Below are 20,666 nucleotides of genomic sequence, written 5' to 3'. Positions count from 1 at the left end.
GAAAGTCACTCCATCAGCCATACAGTCTTCCACTAAACCCATATGTCTTAGACAGTACCTGGTGGTGGTAACTGCCCTCCCGCCGATACGAGGTCTGAACAGGAAAGAGTCAAAGGCAAAATGTCAGGAAGGGGTTAATAAAATTTAGACGAGAATAAAACTGAAAAGAAAGAAAATGAGTTGACTGTGATTTTTAGTTAGCACAAGTGGTTTGATGAAAGGCATGAAGGAAGGGTTTGGGTGGGCATCTTGGGTTGTCGGCTATTCGTGCATGTCTTGATGATTTTGGTGTCTTCAAATTCATGAACTTGGTGACATACATGGTGGGTGGTATCTCGAGTTTTTACAATACAGTGATATATTTTCTGAAAATACAGTGGAACCTTCGTTAGCATCCGCCCCGGTTAGCGTGCTTTTCAGTTAACGTAAAAAATTGACACCAAAATTTTGCCTCAGCTTACATACATTTTCCTCTTAGCATAAAATACAGTGCGCGTCTTCTCGTGTTATTATTACACTGCATGAGTCCAACTGTGTCCTTAATGTATTCTATCACAAAACGTCCTTAGCTTCTAACAAGGTTGCTAACAAAATGGCAACCGGAACAGGAAGTCAGCAACATAGCCCGTCTATGATGTCACCAGCGGTTGACTCTCAAAAAAAAAACACAAAACACATTTTTATAGTTTTACATGCATAAAATAATTCTAAATGCATACAAATGATGAATGAAAGAGATGATCACTGTGCTGCACTTTTGTAGTTTTTGTCATAAGAAATTATTTAAAACATTATCTCATGTTTTCAACCTTATTTAACAACAGAACATAAAGTTACTACGCGCACGCACGAGTAATGATAAAAACGTTCACCGTGACCCCCGGGCTGCATGTAAGTGATTTTAAAGCTAATGTACACCATGCAGAACAAGTGATCAAGCAGCCTGGCAATGACGAGACAATTAAGACCTATGGCGTGACATTAGTGCCAAAATCTGCATGTGTAAAAACCATAATCAGCACGTATAAAGACACTCCTCGCTCACGGCGTGTATAAATAACTTCATAAAATGCCCTCATTCTACATGCTCGGAGTTGCTAGACACTTTAGCACTCTGAATCCCCTCCTTTCTTTCACCTCGAGCGCAAGGAGAGTGGTCTTTATGTGCTGATTATGGTTTTTACGTGTGCAAATTTTGGCACCAATGTGACGCCACACATAATGAGCCCATGAACACGAATGAGCCAGTATGGCAAATTTATTTTAAAGTGCTAGCAACATAAAAGGCAACACAACGAACTTGCAAAATGGTGTACGTTCACAGAAAGTGCTACATCGCAAAAGAAATGCTTCTCTTTAATATAGCTGAAATGCTGGCATTTCAAGAAATGCTCGTTAGAAATTCCAAAGTAGTTGTTTGTTTACATTACAAGAACTACAGTTCCCATGATGCTTGGAGTTCTGTACCAGGAAGTAATGATTTTTTCACATTTTGATAGAAGTCATATGCAGCAATCATGTTTCAATCTGACAAACCTTAATGAAGTTTGATTAAATGTAGAATTACTAAATTGCCAGAGCCGTTGAACTCCAGTAAGAAAAAGCACTAGGAACACGGAGGTAGATTGAATTGCAAGGTTTATAGTGTGTGTAAAGCAGTTATTGCGCAGTTCCAATCCTGCCTCCTCACACTGCCACTTCCATATCACCTGTATTATCATTCACAGTAGCGGTGCCAATCTGACTTCTGGATGACCTGTCAATCACGTTTTAATCTTGCGAGATCTCGTGACACAAGATCACGTGACACCCTTACCTCTCAGTGTGCCAGAAAGAAAATGCCAGAATACATGAGAAATGTTGTCACTTAACTGTTACTATTACAAGAGTTTCACAGCTTGTGGTGGCCCAAAATATGACTTATTTAGGTTTTTCCACAGTTCTAAATTCTAATTACTTTGATGTCGGCACAGGGGGTCGGCACTTCCCAAAGAACATATCATGAATCTACGTCAAAGTTGTGATTTTTTTTTTAATTAAATGAGTTACTTCTTTGTTTTTTGGATACGAAGAAAAACTCTACATTTGGATGCTTTTCATTACATTAGTTTACGCAGCACCATGGCATAGTGATTAGCATGTCTACCACACAGTTGGGAGAACCGAGAACCTAGTCCAAATTACCACTGGTGCCTGCGTGGGTTTTCTTTGGGTACTCCTGCTTCCTCCCACATCCAATAGCATGCATGTTAAGTTAACTGGAGACTCTAAATTGTCCGTAGATGTGAATGTAAGTGTAAATCGTTGTTTTTCCACATTTGCACAGCAATTGACTGGCTGACCTCTCGTCTGAAGTCAGCTGGGGTAGGCTCCAGCTCACCCACGACCTTAATGAGGAAAAGCATTATAGAAAATGGATGGATGGATGAATATACAGGGTCACTGTACTGTACTGTGGCCAGAAAAACAATATAGGCAAGTCAAACTAGTCAGTACAATCTACAAAACACATGCTCTTTAAAAAAACAGTTTAACCTCAAATGAGTGTCTGTGAATGATATAATTTTAAAGAGCACATATAACCTAAAGGATCCCTTCCAGTGCAGTCATCCTTGGTTGTCTCCTCTCCGCCCATTAGTCTTTGCAGCATGCATGATTAGCAATGACCAAGGGCTATTGGACAGCGAGAAAATAAATGAGCCAGACCCACACAGATGGGATTCAATTTTCTTGTCCTGAAGGGACAACTTAACACGATCAGTTCTGAGTGTAAGTGTCACACATCCTGGTTACGTAATCCAATCAAAACTGTTTATGGATTGGGTGACGGTGAGGTTAAAAGAGCCTGTGTGTGACCGAACACCACCAGTGTCATTGCGTCATTGGAAAGCGAAAAGGGGAGATTTTCGGAAATCGCAGATTAAACATAAAGTTGAAGGGTCAATGTCATTAAAATCGCTGCCTTACTTTGGTGCGGCTCTTGAAGGTTCTGAAGGCACCAGCTTTGAAGATGACCCGGTTCCTCTTACAAAGGATGAAGACCACCATTCCAATTACCACCATCAACAAGAATAGAGGTGTGAGAACAGCCATGATCCACAGGTTGTTCTGTTGTATTTTCACCACAGCTGCACACAAATAAGGACCCTTTGTTAGCATTTACAATTAGATTCATGTCAAACCAGAAAAGGAAGAACCAGGTAACAACCATTCGGAATCAGCCTTTCCGATGGTGATTTCAGGGAGACAAGCCCATTTTAACTTGAACTAGCTATCTTTTTTACTATGCTTGCATGGATTGTCTCTGGGTACTCTATTTTCTCCCGCAGTCCAAAAAAGATGTGAATGGTTACATCTACATGTGTCAACAATGCGACTGACAGGCAATCAGCCCAAGGTGTACGGCACCACCCATAGTTAGCCTCCAAGTAAAAAGGCAGCTTCCCCTTCTCACTGAACTGCATAAGCTGCAAAATATAGATGGATGGTGGTTTGGATGCATTTTAGTGTTCACCTCCTTCAGCACTACTTCAGAATTAATGAAGATATTTGAATGTCCCAGAAAATTCAATGTCTTCCTCAGGGCAAGTCCAGAGTAATGGGTAGTGAAACCAGGTATTGCAGGGTGGCGTTTGCACCACGAAGGCACAATTTTACTTGTACATATCTCTCATCCTCCAACATATTCTACCCCTCCCTGTCTCTGTGTGGCGACTGGAGGCCTTCGCTAATTAGGACAGGGTGGAAAAGGCAAGAAAATTGACACAGGTCCAAAAAATTTAGTGTACAAACTTTCCATCAACCCAATAAAGACCTTCAATAGATCTAGACCCAAAACTATTATTAATGATTTTGTGGACATGTAAAATGCTAACACTCAAACCTTTTTCTTTGTTTCTATCATATTTATTATTTAATAAAGCACTTTTTATTTTATTTACCTTCAAACTTTTTTACTTGGATTCAAAAACTGACTAATTAAAAAAAACATCTGTTAATTCTGAATATTGTTGAACTAAAAAGAAACTGCCCACGCTATTATGCTAAGGCTTGTAGGACACATTAAAGCAACACTTGGTACGATGATTTCTGAAGTCCAGCTCACTTTTAGCTTTGCACTACCAGACAATATTCGGCTCTTTGTATGCTTTGCTTCCCTTTTCTGACAATGACAATAACAGATATGAAGACTTTTGGTTGGAAAGAAGAAATTGGGCTCAAAATCGGTCCAATTATCTTTGTGTGTCCTGGGCTTTAGTTATGCTGCTAAACGCCTAGACTGAGGGAGGTCCCAGGATGAACTGAACTAATCTCTCCTCCTCTCCATCTGTATATGTTCATGTTTTATTCATGTATAATTTGTGACAAACACTGCATCTTCTCGCTACTGTTGCTGTGTTTGATAAGGGCAAAACTAAGGTAGCGTACAGTATATGTGTAGCGTAGGGCTCCATCTTGAAAGTGGAGGGTGATTAATGAAAATTGCCTGCGATTAATCTAAATCAATACACAAGAGGCCTCTGATTAATCAGATTAAACATTTTAATTTTACCCCTAAAATATGTCCAGTTTCTTATTAGTACATCATTTATAAAATCAGACCAAGTGAATAAAATTGGTGGAAACAAGCTTACGTTCAGCCTGCACTTGTACAAAGTATCCCAGAGTCAGTGCCATGGTCTGGGAGTCCAAACTGCTCAGTGTCTTGGCGGCAGTGGTTCCAGTGATGGGTGCTCCATTCAACTGTGCATAATATGTCATCTCCGCTGGGTTCTTGGGACCAGGCAGCCGACGCATGCTCACCATCTGACAAAGGACAAGGAGAGGCCTTTAGTGAAAAGCTTTGTGAAGACTTATTGTGATTGAAGTGCTAAAATGCTATATGTCATGCTATAAGCATTTGGAATGCATGACTCACTGGATAGTTAAAGCCACAATAAATTTAAAATATATGAAAAAATATATGAAAATTCACCATAACCTTCACGGCTGAACTTTGAGCTTCTGTGAATGCACATGAACAACCGTTCATTGCTTCAGTAATTTTTGCACAACTTGCTGTTCGCTAACAAGGCAAAGCAACATTGTTTATAGCGCACAATTCGTACACTGAAATTACTTGATAAAAGCATTCTAAAACTTTACATAAAATTCCATAAAATCATTCCATTAGTAATAATTGTACCCCGACTCTCGCCCGAAGTCAGCTGGGATTGGCTACAGCATACTGTACCCTCGCGACCCTAATCAGGATTAGCGGCATAGAAAATGGATGGATGGATGGATGGATAGTAATAATAATTCAAAGTGAAGAGTGCAGATAGACGTGCAGATGCATAGCTAAATAGAAGTGTTGCCTGGATTTGAACATTGTCAAAGTTGAGAAATAGTACAATATAGAAACAATCTAATTAGTGAATCCAGGTATGCAATATTAATATAGGCTTCCTATGAAAAATATACATCCCACCCACCTGTACGGTGTAGGCCCCCACTGTAGTTGCGCGCCTGGACCGTAAAGTTTGAGAGCCCTGCCTGCCAGCCACATGGAAGAGTTCAGCTAACCGCTGCTCCATCAAATTGGCAAAACTTTGGTAGTTGGCCTCCAGGGAAGACCTGTCCACATCCTGGATCACTGTGTGCAAAAGCATGAGAAGACATAGGATGGATTGGAGAAAAGTGTGAACAGAAGGTGTGGGAATGATAGTGCAAGCCAAGTGGAGAGTACAGTAAATTGAGGTAGTGAGGAAGAGAATCAACAGAAGGGAGAATGGGGGGACAAAAACTGGACAAGACAGTTCAGCTCATGCAGTGGCACACTGATCACACAATTTCTGTTGGTACTCTGTACACAAACACACACGCACACACGCAAAGCATCCATCAGTGAGCAAACAAATTAACCGCAGATGCTTCAATTTTGCTACCGAGTACATCTCCTACTACAGCTAACGAGAAAGCCAGAAGAGTGTACAGAAAGACAGACATTTCAGCATCATTCACACTTGACCACAATGTGATGTGAAGCGATTTCTCTCTCTCTCTCTGCCAAACCTGTGAATTATACATCAATAGCTTTTTCACACAAGCAGTGCAGCTAAAGAGAAGTACGAGCCAGCATGTAAGGGAGCCCTTGGATGAGTTGTGGAGGGTTGTTAGGACAAATCACTTTTTTATACTTTCTTGTTTGGTTATGATGAGCAGATTTGACTTTGATTGTTTCAGCATTGCGTGCTGAAATGGCCAGAGATTGTGTTGGGCTTGTGCTTAAGCCAGATGATATCGAGCACCCTATGACATCTGTTTTATTTTTACCAATTCCGTGTTATTTTTTTCAAAACTCCACTTTTTCCATTTTAACTTTTTAGAATGATTTTTTTTCCCTTTTATTACTTATTTAAGCACCATAGAGTGTGTGCTTTTTGGGTTAGTGAATAAAATGTCCGTTATTTAAATGCAAAAATCCTTACATTTATTGATGCATCATGGGGCAATTTTGCCCAATATTTCAGAAACGGATGTAGCTTGGCTAACTTGTCTGATGGGATGAGAGCCTCTGCACACATTGCTACAAAGTCCTCAACAATCTGTAATACCCATGCTTGTGGATTAAGATATTTTTTATGCCACCCTTAAGACAGGATGTGACGAACAACACACAACGGTGTAAACACACTCATCCAGCCAGACTCACACACACACATCCGCACTAGCATGCTCTGTTAAATTAAGCTAACTCAGCTAGCTTCTATTCGTGCGCCCTTGAGGGGAGTTTAAAAGTTTTGTCACCTTTTTGACATGATTACTTCGGGAAGTGGTGGGCTATTGTTTGTGATGATATCCCGCCAGGATTGAGCGGTCCGCTGGGGAAATACTTCCCCACACAAATATTGTTTCTTCTCATGATGACGGCATTTCATTCACATTATTTCAATTTCCGCAAGATTCAGTGTTTAACAGTAGATTCTGTTTTTATTGGCCAATTCTGCGATTGCCTTAACACAGAAATCATAGAGCCCTAAACATCTCACCAATAACATCTGCTGGTGCTGACTGGCCACCCCTCAGAAAGGTTCACTATACTGTACCAGCATATACAGAGGGGTAAATAATTATTCAATCCCCTGTTGAATTGAAACAGTCTACATTTTTTAGAGATTTGGTGTAAGATGACAGAATGTTAACAAGAAAATACAGTCAAACTTGTCTATAGCTGCCACTAAAGGGAGTCTGCAAAAGTGGCCGCTATAGACAGGTGGCCTCTATAGACAGGTTGGCGTCCAGTTTGAATGTTGACCAGTAGAGGAAAAAAAAGAAAAAAAAGGGAAAAAAATAATAATAATAATGTTGACCAGTAGAGGGCACTGCGGACTGCGGATAAAAGTTGTACAGCACTACTAGGCTTGTTATTATCATGGTTCATGGTTCATGGTTTTAATTCATCCTGAACATGCATGAGTCAAACAGTAGCACATCACATAGTACAATTCACAATTTTGCATGTCCAAAAAGGAGTAGGAAGAAGCAAAGCTTATTTAATCCTACCCCTCATCAGTTTCACATCAGTTGCAATACATTTATTCACCTCTTGTTCTTCCAAGTGTACTTTGTAGGTCTACATGACAATGTAGTGCAATCATAGCCAAGGTTTTTACTTACTAAAAGGAAGCTACAGGCTTAATAATAACTGATAGAATATATCCACGACCCACAAAACAAAGCTGTGCTAGTAATGTCTTACGCTTGTTTTTAATATTTTACTTTTTATACGGCAGAGTTGTCATTACAGCTTATTTCATCAGGAAGTGACGGGAAGTGACGGTGGGCGTCCCGAGCAGGAGAGCTAGGCTCAGTGCTAGCTGTGAGTTTCGAGAGAGTTGGGAAGTGTGTTTATGTTGGCGTGGATGTAAAGTCCTGCAGTGTTCTTCGCTGTTAATAAAGCCATTAAAGTGCATCGGCGACGTGAGTCTCTTCTTCCCCACAACGAGCGGCATTACAGTATTGACCAGTGCACACCAGGAAATAAACGGAGTCATTTCTTACAGGCATTGGCTGGACAGCTATGTAGTGGGGCTTGTTTAACCTTTGCCTTGTGGGCAAGCAGGAAGGAGAGACGATGCTGAGAGATGTGTGTGTGTGTTCTAAGCTGCTGTCTGGTGGCCGCGTTCAATAAATAAAGTTGGCAGAAGAAACAGGAGAAGTTTCCTTCTTTGCTTCGGAGCTGAATAACACTGACAAGTTAACAGACTAGTAGCGAACGGAAAAGAAGACGGCTTTGTTTGTGTCGAATACAGAAGATGAGGACTTTGATGGATTTGTGGATGAGGATTGATGAAAAATAACGTGAGTACATCCTAAAATACTTCAATTAAGTACAACCAAACTCAGTTTTGCTCCCGCTGCCGCATGCATGCTAGCGTATGTTTTTTTTTTTTTATTGTAGCGTCGCTGGGAGCACGTCCTGTTCTCAGCCTAATTTGCGGTAATGTTTTGGTGCAAATGCTCTTAAAGTTACATGTTTGACCAGGAAATAGCAAGCTCAAAAGAAGACGGCTTTTTTATGTGGAACAACTGACAGTTTGTGTGGATCTTGTGAATGATTGTGACTGAGCTAGGACTCAGTAATTAAAGTCTACACACAACGGCTTTATTGATTGAAAAACAAAACTTTTTCGTGCATGAAGCTTCTACTTGAGTTGGTAATTTGGCCTCTATATGCAGGCAGATATTGACCAAGGGAGACAAAATGGGTGGCCGCTGGCTGCGTTAGACAGGTGACTGCTATACACAGGGTCTATAACATGTAAATTTGCTGGGGGGGATTTTTCAGTGGCTGCTATAGGCAGGTGGCTGTTCTATACAGGTGGCCGCTAAGACAGGTTTGACTGTACAGACAAACAATACTTAAACGTCATAAATGATTGTGCAACAGGGGAAAAGAGAGTAGATAATCCATGTCATGCATATACAGTACCATAATACAGCAGCTTACCTGTTATAACCCAGTAGTCCCTGGTCGCAGTGGACGTGTTGAGATTGTGGTATTCAAGGGCTGGAATGAGAAGAAAAAAAACACATTAATGAGGGTTTAGTTCATGTTGTAGTTTAAAACACCAAATAACATAAAAATAACACTTTAGTTTCATTGTGTGGAATACAAGACAAGGCGTTATCCAAATATTTAAATATTTTGAAGCTCTTCACATCTACACAGTATATGTGAATATTCCATGCGCACCAGTTACATTGTTGTCTGCTAATTAAAACAGCAAAAGTTTAACTTTTAACATACGCTGTCATATAGCCTATCATCAACCCCATGACTAAAAACTGTTGATCACCTCTCTGGGACTGCTTCTCTGTGTGTGCATGTGCTACGGAAGTCTACATGAATACCAGACACCTGTGTCATCTTATTCGGGCCGAACGCCAATTTATGCCAATTTTATGCAGTTTTTTGGACAGTCTGTTCTTTTCAACCACTGTTGGTACCACATGCTAGCCAGCGATGGTCTTCTAATATTGTTTTGTTGGGGAAAAAAAAAAAAAATCCTGTATCTTTTAATATTTGGATTCTGAAGTCTTTGAACCAATGTCATGAACCTGCTGTCTTTTAAAAAATTAGGTTAATTTTACACACACACACACACACACACACACACCCACACACACACACACACACACACAGGCATGTACTAAATGAACTGCAACTCAACCAAGCAAGGTTTCTGGCAAGTAGTTACTGCAGTTGTAAAGGCAATATGTGTATAATCATTGATCACATACATATTCAGGTTAGTTAGAAGCCTTTGTGGTCCAATAAAATAACAGCAAAAATGTGAATTTGTTGATAAGATTTAAATTGAGTTCAATATCTGTTATATAGCTGAACAGCTCTCAAATTCAGACAATATACTGCATGCAACCAACTCAAATTGTTCTTTAATTGGCCAGACTCAGTTTAGGAATGAGCTAATCGGCCTTGAATAATTATTTCTTGCTGGAAGCGCAGATAATTAAACTAATCAAGGTTGCATTGTTAAGCCTCTTGCCTCTTAGTGTGAAATTCCCTGTTCACATACTGTACACCCCATCTAACCCGTCATTGGGCCGGTCTCTGCCTCTGCCGGTTTACCTGCCAGCACCATTTGTCTCTGGATCCTTTCCATCCAAACATTTCCAAGTTGGCCTTACTTCAGTTTGTCAGCCTCTCCCTGGAACCCTTTTCAGTCAAACAATATTCTGCCTGCTGACACCTTGCTTGACACCGTGCACATCAAGCACAATCATGATGTGTAATTTTGTGCCTCGTCCATATCTGCTTGAGAAGAGCATTTAACAGGAAAGCTGTTCGACTAAAACTAATCCAATACAATGGAAGCTCTAAAAGTCGAGCAAAGGCTGTTCTGTGCAAGTCATTGTCATTATGCTTTTTGACGACATGCTATTCATACTGCTAAAATAGCTTTAATACTGCACTGGGCAGCAATGTTCCCTCTAAGGTGCCCGAATGCGCAATTGCTAAGGAAGTAATGAGTACCGTAGTTGCTGAGGAACTAAGGCAAATACATTTAGAGTACTTACTGAGGAACTAATAAGGAACTAATGAGTAGTGGTTAGGGTTATGGTCATTCCTCATTAACTACTGTAATTTTGTATACCTAATTGTAAGGTTTTACTGGTGAGTTTTTTCTTTTCAAATAAGAAAGGGCTGCTCTGAAAAACACGCTGCCAAGCAAAAGTAGCCAGCCCCTTTTCTGAGTAAAAAGTGTGGACTGAATGTCTCGTGTGGCTTGACCGTTCATGTAGTACTGCCGTGCTTTTATTTTGATGGCCAGACTTACTGGATGTTTTACGCCGAGTTTGTGTTGCCGAGGGGACCATTATTTTGACATTTAAAAACATTTTCTTTTCATTTACACAAAAGTAAACATACACAACAAATATGGCATGAATTTCAAGTAAATTTCCAGGATGAAATAGCGCCGGGACAGGCTGCTGCAAAACAGAAAGGAAATAAGGAAATGAATTTATACATAATTAACAAAATAAATGCTAAACAAGAAAAAAATAGAAATAATACATAGATAAACTAGGGGTTTCCTATAAGATTCAGATCATTAATTGGATGAGAAGATAGTTCCATGGCATTTATTGTTTGACTTCCTTAATTCTGAGGAAGTCCGACGTAGCGCATCAAAGAAGAGGTATTCTGTTATTTCAACACCATGAATGTGTGAACGTTAATCATATTGATTGTGCACCCGCCTTTGCATGATATCACTGTGTTGCAAATGTTGCACTGAGCCGACCGCTCTTTTTTATGAAGTTAAGCCAAACTTTTTAGCCGCTTCTTCTTCGCTGGTGCTCGTCAACTTCCTCGTTGTTGCTCGCGTCTATTTGCTATTTCTTCCGGTTGGCAAAGTGGGCATCAAAATTAGGAGTCAAAACAAAAACATTTGAACGATCCCGGGAGAATGGGAATGTTAGTCCCAGTTCCCATCAACGGTCAAAACTCGATGCCCAACCCTATCCGTCACCCTTTCGCGGTTTTTCAAAATATAATTAATTAATTAATGATCGCTGTTTTGTGGTTGACTATGGCCTGTTATTAGTCAAAATATATTGAAAGACAAGTCATATAGTAGTATAGTATAGTATAGTATAGTATAGTATAGTATAGTATAGTATAGTATAGTATTGTGGTCACTAGGCATCAGTAATGACACAAAACATAGATGAGACATGACATAACATTACATTACATGAACACCACATCAAGTCAGCCACGGCATGTCTAACACGAAGCTTAGAATGAACAAATTGGAGGCTAACTACTGTAATTTCCTCACCGGAGCTGTTACCTAGATTTACCTACCTGTTTATGTGTCAACAGAGCGTTTTCCCCTCTGTCTCTTTTGGTTTGCTCCAGTCTTTTTGTGAATACCTGCGCCGGTTTCATTAAAGATTCCTTATTTTTGCACGCCATCGCCTCGTCTCTGCATACCAGGGGTCAAGCTTTCGACAGCAGAAACCAAACGTGATAAAATTAATTTTAAAAAATATTTCTCTGCTACTTATATTTTTATAATTTTATTACCTTCTTTGATTTTAATTTTTAAAATTATTTTTAAACACAACATTTTTCATTTTTGTGCATAATATGTGCGCGCACAAATTCAAAATGGCCACCAACCTGTCTATAGTGGCCACCTGTCTATAGTGGCCACTTTTGCCGTTTCCCTTTAGCGGCCGCTATAGATAGGTTTGACTGTAGTTAGTTCGCTAGCATTCTATGCTTAAAGCCGTTGCTGTCTCTTGTGTCCCTGCAGTGATCTCGTAGCCTGCACATTTGCAATGTGGTGTAAACAAAGAATAAGAAGAGTGTAAAGGTGACTATGGGGTGTTATTTCATGTTACAGGGCTCTACTAATGGTCGAAAGAATATATCTAGAAAGTCATAAACAGGTTTTCTATGCTCTAACTACAAAAATATTCCAGGTATTAATATTGAATCCTACTTCGCAAACATTCACTTATCACTCTGGAAACAATTCACTGCGATAAAGGAGGCACGACGATACGACTGTAGCCAACTAAGATATACAGTATAAGATATCAATGTGGAGGGGATGTTTGGGCCTGCACTGTATGTTGTTGACAGAATGCAGAAACAGATACGGATCTAATCTTTCAGGGCTAAAATTAGCTCATTCAAGGGCCATGAACAGCAGACTGCCTCTGGCATGATTCGGATGGTAGAAGCTGTGCAGCTGTTTGCCCTTTTAAAGCTCAAAGATGGAATTAAGGGGGTGGGCTGTGGAATACAGATCAAATCACCTATGAGGGCAACATACTTTTAGCTTATGTCATATATATATATATATATATATATATATATATATATATATATATATATATATATATATTCTAAAATAATATGTTAGCATTTGTATTATATGTTCAATGATATGTTATATAATATATATGTACCGGTAGATCTTGCTTAGGTTCATGGTTGAGACTAGGGATCTTGGGCAAAAGGTTGGTGGCCGCTGCTCTACACTATTACAGTAATATAATGGCACTGAAATGAGCTAGGGTAAAAATGAGGTATAGGTACTGGCGAGTCAACTGTGGTAACAGTGTTTTGCTGACATGAGTTTTTCACCTGCACAGACGACAGTGAGCACCTAGCTGAAATGCTCAAGTTTGGTGGTTCGTCACCTCAAAAGATACAGACTGCATCACCTGCAACAAGGTTGACGGTGATGTTGTGCAAGTAACATCTTGTAAGTATCTTCATTTTGCTCAATTAATACACAACCCTTGTATGTAGGATTAACTAGCACAGCTGCAATGCTATTCAAACACAGACACACTGTGTATCAATTATCAATGTCAAGATTTTGTAGAATGTATGCACTTAAAATAGCATAAAATCTTGCTTTTTTTTTTACATTCCCTGTGTTGTATGTCACTGCTGGCTTTTCTGTGATAATTATGAATTTTATTTCATATTGGTGAATTTAGTACTTAGTTATATTATTGAAGTATATACATGACTCGTCTGTTAAATTTGCATTTAAAATTACAAAATTTGTTACAAAATTCTGTAAGAAGAAAAAGACATTGTTTTAGGACCAAACGTGTAGGTTTTCCTTTTTTAAGGACTGGTTTGGGCACCTTTTAAGCAGCAGAACTGTTTTAAAATTACTGATTTGGCATTGATATCAGCTAATACGTAAACGACACCTAACCCTACCAATAACCATGCATGTTAGAAAACGGTAAAAGGTAAAACACAAACAAGTATCTGCTACTGAGTATCAATGGCAGGTGCTTCCACAGATGTGAATTACCATTCTTCATTCTGCAATGACTTATACTACTGTTTTTTTTTACAGACAAACTTATGAAACACCATGCAGGTATTTGTGAATAGGCCCCACTGTCCCTAAATTTCAGTTTGGTGGTCAACGCGTGGTACAATATATTGCTCCTCTGGCGAACCATGTTCCCTTTTACAGAAGAAGTGACTTTTTATCCTCAAATCTACTGTGAATAATGAGGAATTAATCAGCAATGCATCAACTGTGCTGCAGTGGGTGGTAAGAGGTCCATCAAATAAATGACTACTGAGCACTTCACTTTTATTTATGTTTGATAAAAAAACATTAATTATTGAGCATCCGTGCCCACAGTTGAGTAATGAATGAACAATGAAATGTCCTCAAGCAATTTTAATTAAAGTGGTTGGAGGCCACATAGTCATAAATGAGGAGCTTATTCTCTTGCACAACAATGTGTGACCTTTCATACATATGACCAAATTAGATGTCTGGATTGTGACATTTTGTCTCTATCAAAATGCAGCGGAGAAAAATTCTTCAGGTTGAAATGTCCACTGCAGTGTCTACTTCCCCTGGAATTTACATTTTAGGAGACTGCACTGGTCATTACATGGACCCTCTGTGTTTTTTTTTGTAAAAGAAATGGTCCCTGGGCCACACTTTGAACACCTTTGCTACTTGTTCATGGCCTAGCAGAAGATTTTGATCAATTTTACTTAAGATTTGTCAGCTCAACCTCATGTAGGTGTTTAGACTTGTCTGCACCATTAATCACCGATGCTCTTGCCTCTTACTTACCTACCTGTCGCTGTGAGTACCTCTCCCTGCTTGGTAGTTCTGGCAGTGGTTATTGTAGCCTCATCAGCTAAGAGTAAAGTTACCTGGTTGGTTTTCAGCAGTGTCTTTTTTGTTATACCTGAGCAGTGTATTATATATTTTTTCCCTGTTTGGTTTTCAGCAGTACCTTTAGTTTTGTATTGTACATTCTTCCTGATGTTACCTTTCCAGCAGCGCTTTCCGTTTATCCTTTTTGTGGCTTGGCCTGATATTTTTGTCTTTTTGGACTGTACCATTTTTTGTATCATTTTTGTATGTCTTTTGAACTCCTGTGGAGCTATCTTTTTTGAATCAAATATTTTGTTTACTACCACTGTTGTCTTCTCTGCATCTTGGGTTCCATACACTAGCTTGCGCCACTTGTGACAGAACAATCTGGCCAAGATGGACCCCGCAGAGATGGAACATTTTCGGTCTGCCCTGTCGCACCAGGGTCAGCTTGTGAGCAACCATGAGAAATCCCTACGGGAGATCATGGAGGCCATTACGGCCTTGTCGGCCATTATGGGGGCACTAGACTAGCGTCTTGAGCATGTGTTGGCTCATGGCCTACCGAAAGAGGCCACTCCTTCTCCTAGAGTAGTCGCTATAAGCCCTCCACAGTTCCTTCAATGCTTCCTGGTATCTGACCAGCAGCCTGGCACCTAGGCTTCGGACCACTCCAACGTAGCATTTATCACGAGTTTGTTCACGGACAAGGCAGCAGCTTGGGCCATTGCTATAAGCAAGGCGAAACCCGAATTCCCTTTTTTCTTGCCATTTTTGGAGCAACAAAGTCAACTGATGTTCACAAGGGTATATATATATATATATATATATATATATATATATATATATATATATATATATATATATTTGTGTCCCTTTTGTCTCTTTTTGTATCTTGGCCAGGTCTCCCTTGAAATGGAGGTTATTAAATTGCAGGCTCAATGTGCCAAAACTGCACAAGTCAAACATGTTCCAATGATGAACTGTGTGTTTACGTACGCTCAGCAATAACCAGGGGTGGGTAGAACAAGAAGTAGCCGACCAGCTCAGCAGTCAACTGGTTGAGGAGGCCGCTTGAGATGGTTCCATTCAGTTCTGTGTCCTGATTCTTCACGACGTACACGAGAGAGACTGATGGAGATCCCAGGTCCTGGGACACGCTTTGAATCTGATGAAATGAAATGGGATAATTGAATTCAATGTGCATCATTTAAATCTCCTAATTCATTATTCAACTGCATACATGAACAGGCTGCAATGGACTAATGTATAATATATACATTTCTAGAGAAGCATGTAATGGTATTGTACAAAATGGTGATGATGGCCATAAAGAATGCATAACAGAGCTCCAGACACAGTATGACACTCTGAATGTTGTTCCCCTCACCCATAATAAAAAACCTGTGTACTGCTTGGGAACAGTGAAACTGAGTCACCACAGCAAAGTGGATGATACTAGGAATTCCTATCAGATGGCTCCATGTGTGTAAATATTTCAGAAGATGAATTATAAATGCCCCCTATATCTGCCACTGCTTGCGTGTCTATGTATATTCGTGCCAACCAGAGGGATGATAGAGAAAGGAGAGCGAGGGAAGAATAGCAGAGAACATGAAGGAGCAAAGATTGTTGACTGTTTATTCAAAGAAGGATGGGCTAAAATACACCTGTATGGGCACATACGGACAAACAAAGTTCACACCGATGGTTCATGTAGGTTTTGGGGATGTGGGAGGAACCCAGACCACCCAGAGAAAACCAAAGCAGCAAAGGGAGAACATGCAAACTCCAGAACATGGCGTAAAACCCGGACCAATGAATTGCCGATGTGCAATTTCCTTTGTTTTACAATAGAATTTGCAGAGAGTGAGAATTAAAACTGGGACAATCACGCAAAGGATCAGCAGAGCTGTGGCTGGCATCAGCAAAAGTGTACTTTCAGCAAAAGTCCCTAATAATTCTTTATTATGCATTTTGTTCATTGGCATCCACCACTAATAATATACACGACAAATCCATGCACTACCTCCACAGTGAGCCTGCTGTAGGTCTCTAGCACTTTGTCTTGAGCCTCATCGAAGGCGCTCTGCAGCCTCTGCTCCAGCATCTGGACAAAACTGCAGGAGTAGATGTTGTCTGTCGGGCCAACAAACCTCAACACTAGAGAAGGGAGAAGAATAGGTAAGTGACAAGAAAGACTTTCTATTGGGATTGGATTCTTTTTTAAAAATCCCAACAATTGTAGCTATATGAATGTGGTATTAATGAAAGTGATATAGTGTAAACATGTGCCCTAATCCTGAAGTAAATACCTTATTTCAATATAAACTCAGCTTTAAAAGGAAAATCAATTCAAACACTGGTGATTAACGCTTCACTGGTCTTATAATCTGCAACACATGCAGACGTAAACAAGGTTGACCCAGTTGCTAATCTTATGCAGATTGTGTTGCGGTTGATAAAATGAGATATCCTCTGTATTTCATTTATAGCTCAGCCAGTTTTTATAATGGAAATTTGCATATCCTCCAAAATGTTCTGAAGAGTGATGTGATGAGCGGCAATGAATAGCAAAATCCCTCTTCGGCATGAAAATGAACTTATTCCCAAAAACACAATTTCCACTGCATTTCAGACCTGCCACAAAAGGACCAGCTGACATCATGTAAGTAGTTCTCTAGTTAACAAATGTGAGAGTGTTGACAAGGACAAAGGCTGAAGATTATTATGTCATTTTGAATTAGGTAGAATAACAGACTGGAAGTTTTAAAAAGGTTTGAAATATTTTTTTTTCCTCTGTTAACTATGGTTACCTGCAAGGAAACAGGTGCAGTCATTGGCTCTTTGCACAAAAAGGGCTTCATCGGCAAGAATATTGCAACTAAATCAATCATTTATCAGATCATCAAGAACTTCCATGAGGGGAGCACAGGAGCTGTGGGATCTGGACGCCACCAATGCAGCGCTTGCTCAGGAATGACTGAGGCAGGCGTGAGTGCATCTGCTTGCACAGTGTAATGAAGACTTTTGGAAGATGGCCTGGTGACAAGAAAGGCAGCAAAAAAGCCACTTCTCTCCAGGAAAAACACTAGGGACAGACTGGTACTGGCAAAAGATACAGGGTTTGTGCTCCTGAAGACCGGGGTAAAGCTTTCTGATGAAAAGGTGAGCGCTAACATCAGTCCTGTTTCATGCCAACAGTAAACCATCGTTATGAGCTAATAATTCTGCCGATGCTGACGGTCTTGCTAGCGTTCAAAGCTAGCCCTCACCCCAGCTCCTTTGGATTATGCCAGTGAAGCAGGTGATTTTATTCATGCGTGGTAAGTATAGGTCTTCTGTCAAACACACATGCCATTTTCAATTATTTATTGACACAAATTAGTCTGTTCTTGTATCAAAATAGGCTTTTTATAACAAAAACAAAAGACGTTCTTTACAAAAACGTATGCTCAGAATCAGCCGTGGTCACCCCTCATGTAGTCAGAATGGTACATATTTGATCACATGACATTTTTATAACATTCAACGGCAAAATTGATCATCAAATCAGACTCCTCCGAATTAAATCGTCGAATAGTCGACTATTCTAAGACACCCTGGATAGTACAGTATGACTATGATAGTATAGTATGAGACATGATCAAAATCATATACCTGAAAGTTGATGGAGAGTACGTCGTTTTCGATCAAATTATTTTCTTATTAAACTATTCCGTGAACCCTATGGATTGTCCTCCAGTTCACCCACTGTCATTTTTCCCAAAGTTTAAATCCATGCTTTATATAATGCATCTTTTTATACTTTAGATTTTATCACTTTTTTTTTAAATTACATTTAATTTTATTCAGTCACAGCCAATCACAAAAACACATTTATTTCACCAAACAGCATCACAACAAGTCTGTTAAATAAGCTCAAGGATGATGGAGAATGTTGGTAAAATGTGTGTTGACGAACACGTGCATTGTACATCTCCTTTTAAGTGCCAATTTGCTCAGGACCAATTTGATAATCACATGGATTTTCATCTTGATCCCCATCCCATTAGACTCTATGATTCCGTAAGGCATGTAGACATGCATTTTCTTACAAAGCTAACTAATTGAATGGACCAATTTCCCTTTGCTTTGCAATCATGAGGGTTTGTACTGGATTTAGTGTATCAAAGACAGGGCAGGTACGTAATGAGGAAATCCTATTTTTGTCTTTGCTCTACCATTCTCCACTTGCAGAATCCCTTTGGTCTACCACTGGAATATTTTCTGCCATGCCTTCGCTGTTTTTTGTCTTTTTACTTTCATGCACAAGTAATGCTGTGGATTTGGAAAAAAACAAAAAACTGTTGGAACTATAACACCTACCTATAAGATAATTTTAGCCAAGTACATGCCAGAACAAAGGCACAATAACAATGATGAATGGAGGGAAAAAGACAATCACACCTGTGTGCTAGCTCATCTTAAATAATTCAGTTCACAACATAAAAAAGAAAAACTATCAGTGAGCTAAATGCCTTACATTACTAAATATTGTACACTAAACAAAAATATAAACTCAACACTTGTTTTTGCTCCCATTTTTAATGAGCTGAACTCAAAAACGTACAACGTTTTTGATGTAGACAAAAGGCCTATCCCTCAAATATTGTTCACAAATCTGTCTAAATCTGTGTGGCATATCAAGATGCTGATTAGGCAGCATGATTGTTGCACAGGTGTTGGCCACAATAAAAGGCCAGAAGGCCAGGTCAGAAAACTAGTCAGTAAAGCCAATCCAGAGCATCCCAAACATGCTCAAGAGGTGACATGTTGGTGAGTATGCTGGCCATGCAAGATCTATAGATTTTTGCAACATGGAGCCATGCATTATTACACTGAAACTTGAGGTGGTGGTCATGGATGAACCGCACAACAATGGGCCTCAGGATCTCTTCACGGTGTCTCTGTGCATTCAAAATGCCATCAATAAAATGCACCTGTTTTGTGAATTGAGTGGCCCATGATGGCGGTGGAGTCATGGTATCAGCGGACGCCTGTTTGGGATGCTCTGGATTGGCGTATAGGGTATTTGAGGAAAATGATGGTCACATCAGATAGTGACAGGTTTTCAGACCCCCCTACCCACCCTGGACCCTACCCCAAATACAGTTAAACTGCACATTTTGGAGTGGCCTTTTATTGTGACCAACCTACGGCACAGCTGTGCAATAACCATGCTGTCTAATAAGCATCTTGACATGCCACACTTGTGAGGTGGATGAATTATGAATGCTCACTAACACAGATTTAGACAGGTTCATGAACAACATTTCAGAGAGAGAGGTCTTTTTGTGTACATTGAAAAAGTTTTACATCTTTGAGTTTAGCTCATGAAAAATGGAAAAAGGGTATATAATATTGATAGAATTAATTATACACAAGTATGTGTGGCCGTGGCTTTGCAGCGTACCTGTTTTCAGTTGCAGGTGGATGTTTGGCGTGGGCATCCAGGTTGCCACGGGGACCAGAACAGCCTTAACCAATGGCGTGTGCTGCCTGATGTCAGACAACAGCTTATCAAAACCATACACACTGAGTGCCTCAGCTACATATGAAGAAATATAGACAGTTTTAACACCAGCCACATAGTAGCCCAGTGTTACATTGTATGGGCTGCAGTCATCACGTTCCACCTGTGTGAGAGACAGAGAGAGAGGTACTTGGTTCCAAAGTACATGCAAAAGCTCAGCACGGGCATTTTTTCGTCTGTGCAGAGTAGCAAATAAAAAAGCTAACATGTTGTGTTATTTAAATCACGGGTGACAGTTAAACAGATCAGCTGAACATTTGGAAGCACGTAAGAGCAATATGCTGGCCTATCATTTTTTATTATTATCTTTTTCATTTCAAAAAAGCACAGGCAACACAACCCATTTATTCCTTTAAGATTCAAAACTGACATTTTAAACATCTAGTAGGCACAGCAACTGGCAGATTTTGTAG

At 39.8% G+C, this 20,666-nt stretch overlaps 1 protein-coding gene across 4 annotated transcripts in view; it reads right to left on the bottom strand.

Annotated features, from left to right (window-relative positions):
- The window catches only part of kiaa1549la (KIAA1549-like a), a 106,520-nt gene that overhangs the window by 36,807 nt on the left and 49,047 nt on the right, over positions 1–20,666 (bottom strand). For 3 of the 4 annotated variants that reach the window (XM_054775925.1, XM_054775926.1, XM_054775928.1), the window contains 8 exons: positions 20,134–20,356; positions 16,708–16,841; positions 15,678–15,846; positions 8,993–9,052; positions 5,475–5,635; positions 4,635–4,806; positions 2,968–3,128; positions 59–94 (listed from right to left, as the gene is read on the bottom strand). In XM_054775925.1, the coding sequence (XP_054631900.1) occupies positions 59–94; positions 2,968–3,128; positions 4,635–4,806; positions 5,475–5,635; positions 8,993–9,052; positions 15,678–15,846; positions 16,708–16,841; positions 20,134–20,356 (1,116 nt within the window). The remainder of the gene's footprint in view (positions 1–58; positions 95–2,967; positions 3,129–4,634; positions 4,807–5,474; positions 5,636–8,992; positions 9,053–15,677; positions 15,847–16,707; positions 16,842–20,133; positions 20,357–20,666) is intronic. The other variant, XM_054775927.1, reaches the window with a different exon arrangement.

This window comes from Dunckerocampus dactyliophorus, chromosome 5 (assembly GCF_027744805.1).
Source record: "Dunckerocampus dactyliophorus isolate RoL2022-P2 chromosome 5, RoL_Ddac_1.1, whole genome shotgun sequence".
NCBI classification, from domain to species: Eukaryota; Metazoa; Chordata; class Actinopteri; order Syngnathiformes; family Syngnathidae; genus Dunckerocampus; species Dunckerocampus dactyliophorus.
Note: the sequence above shows the minus strand (reverse complement) of the source record. Positions and strands in the feature narration are given on the sequence as shown.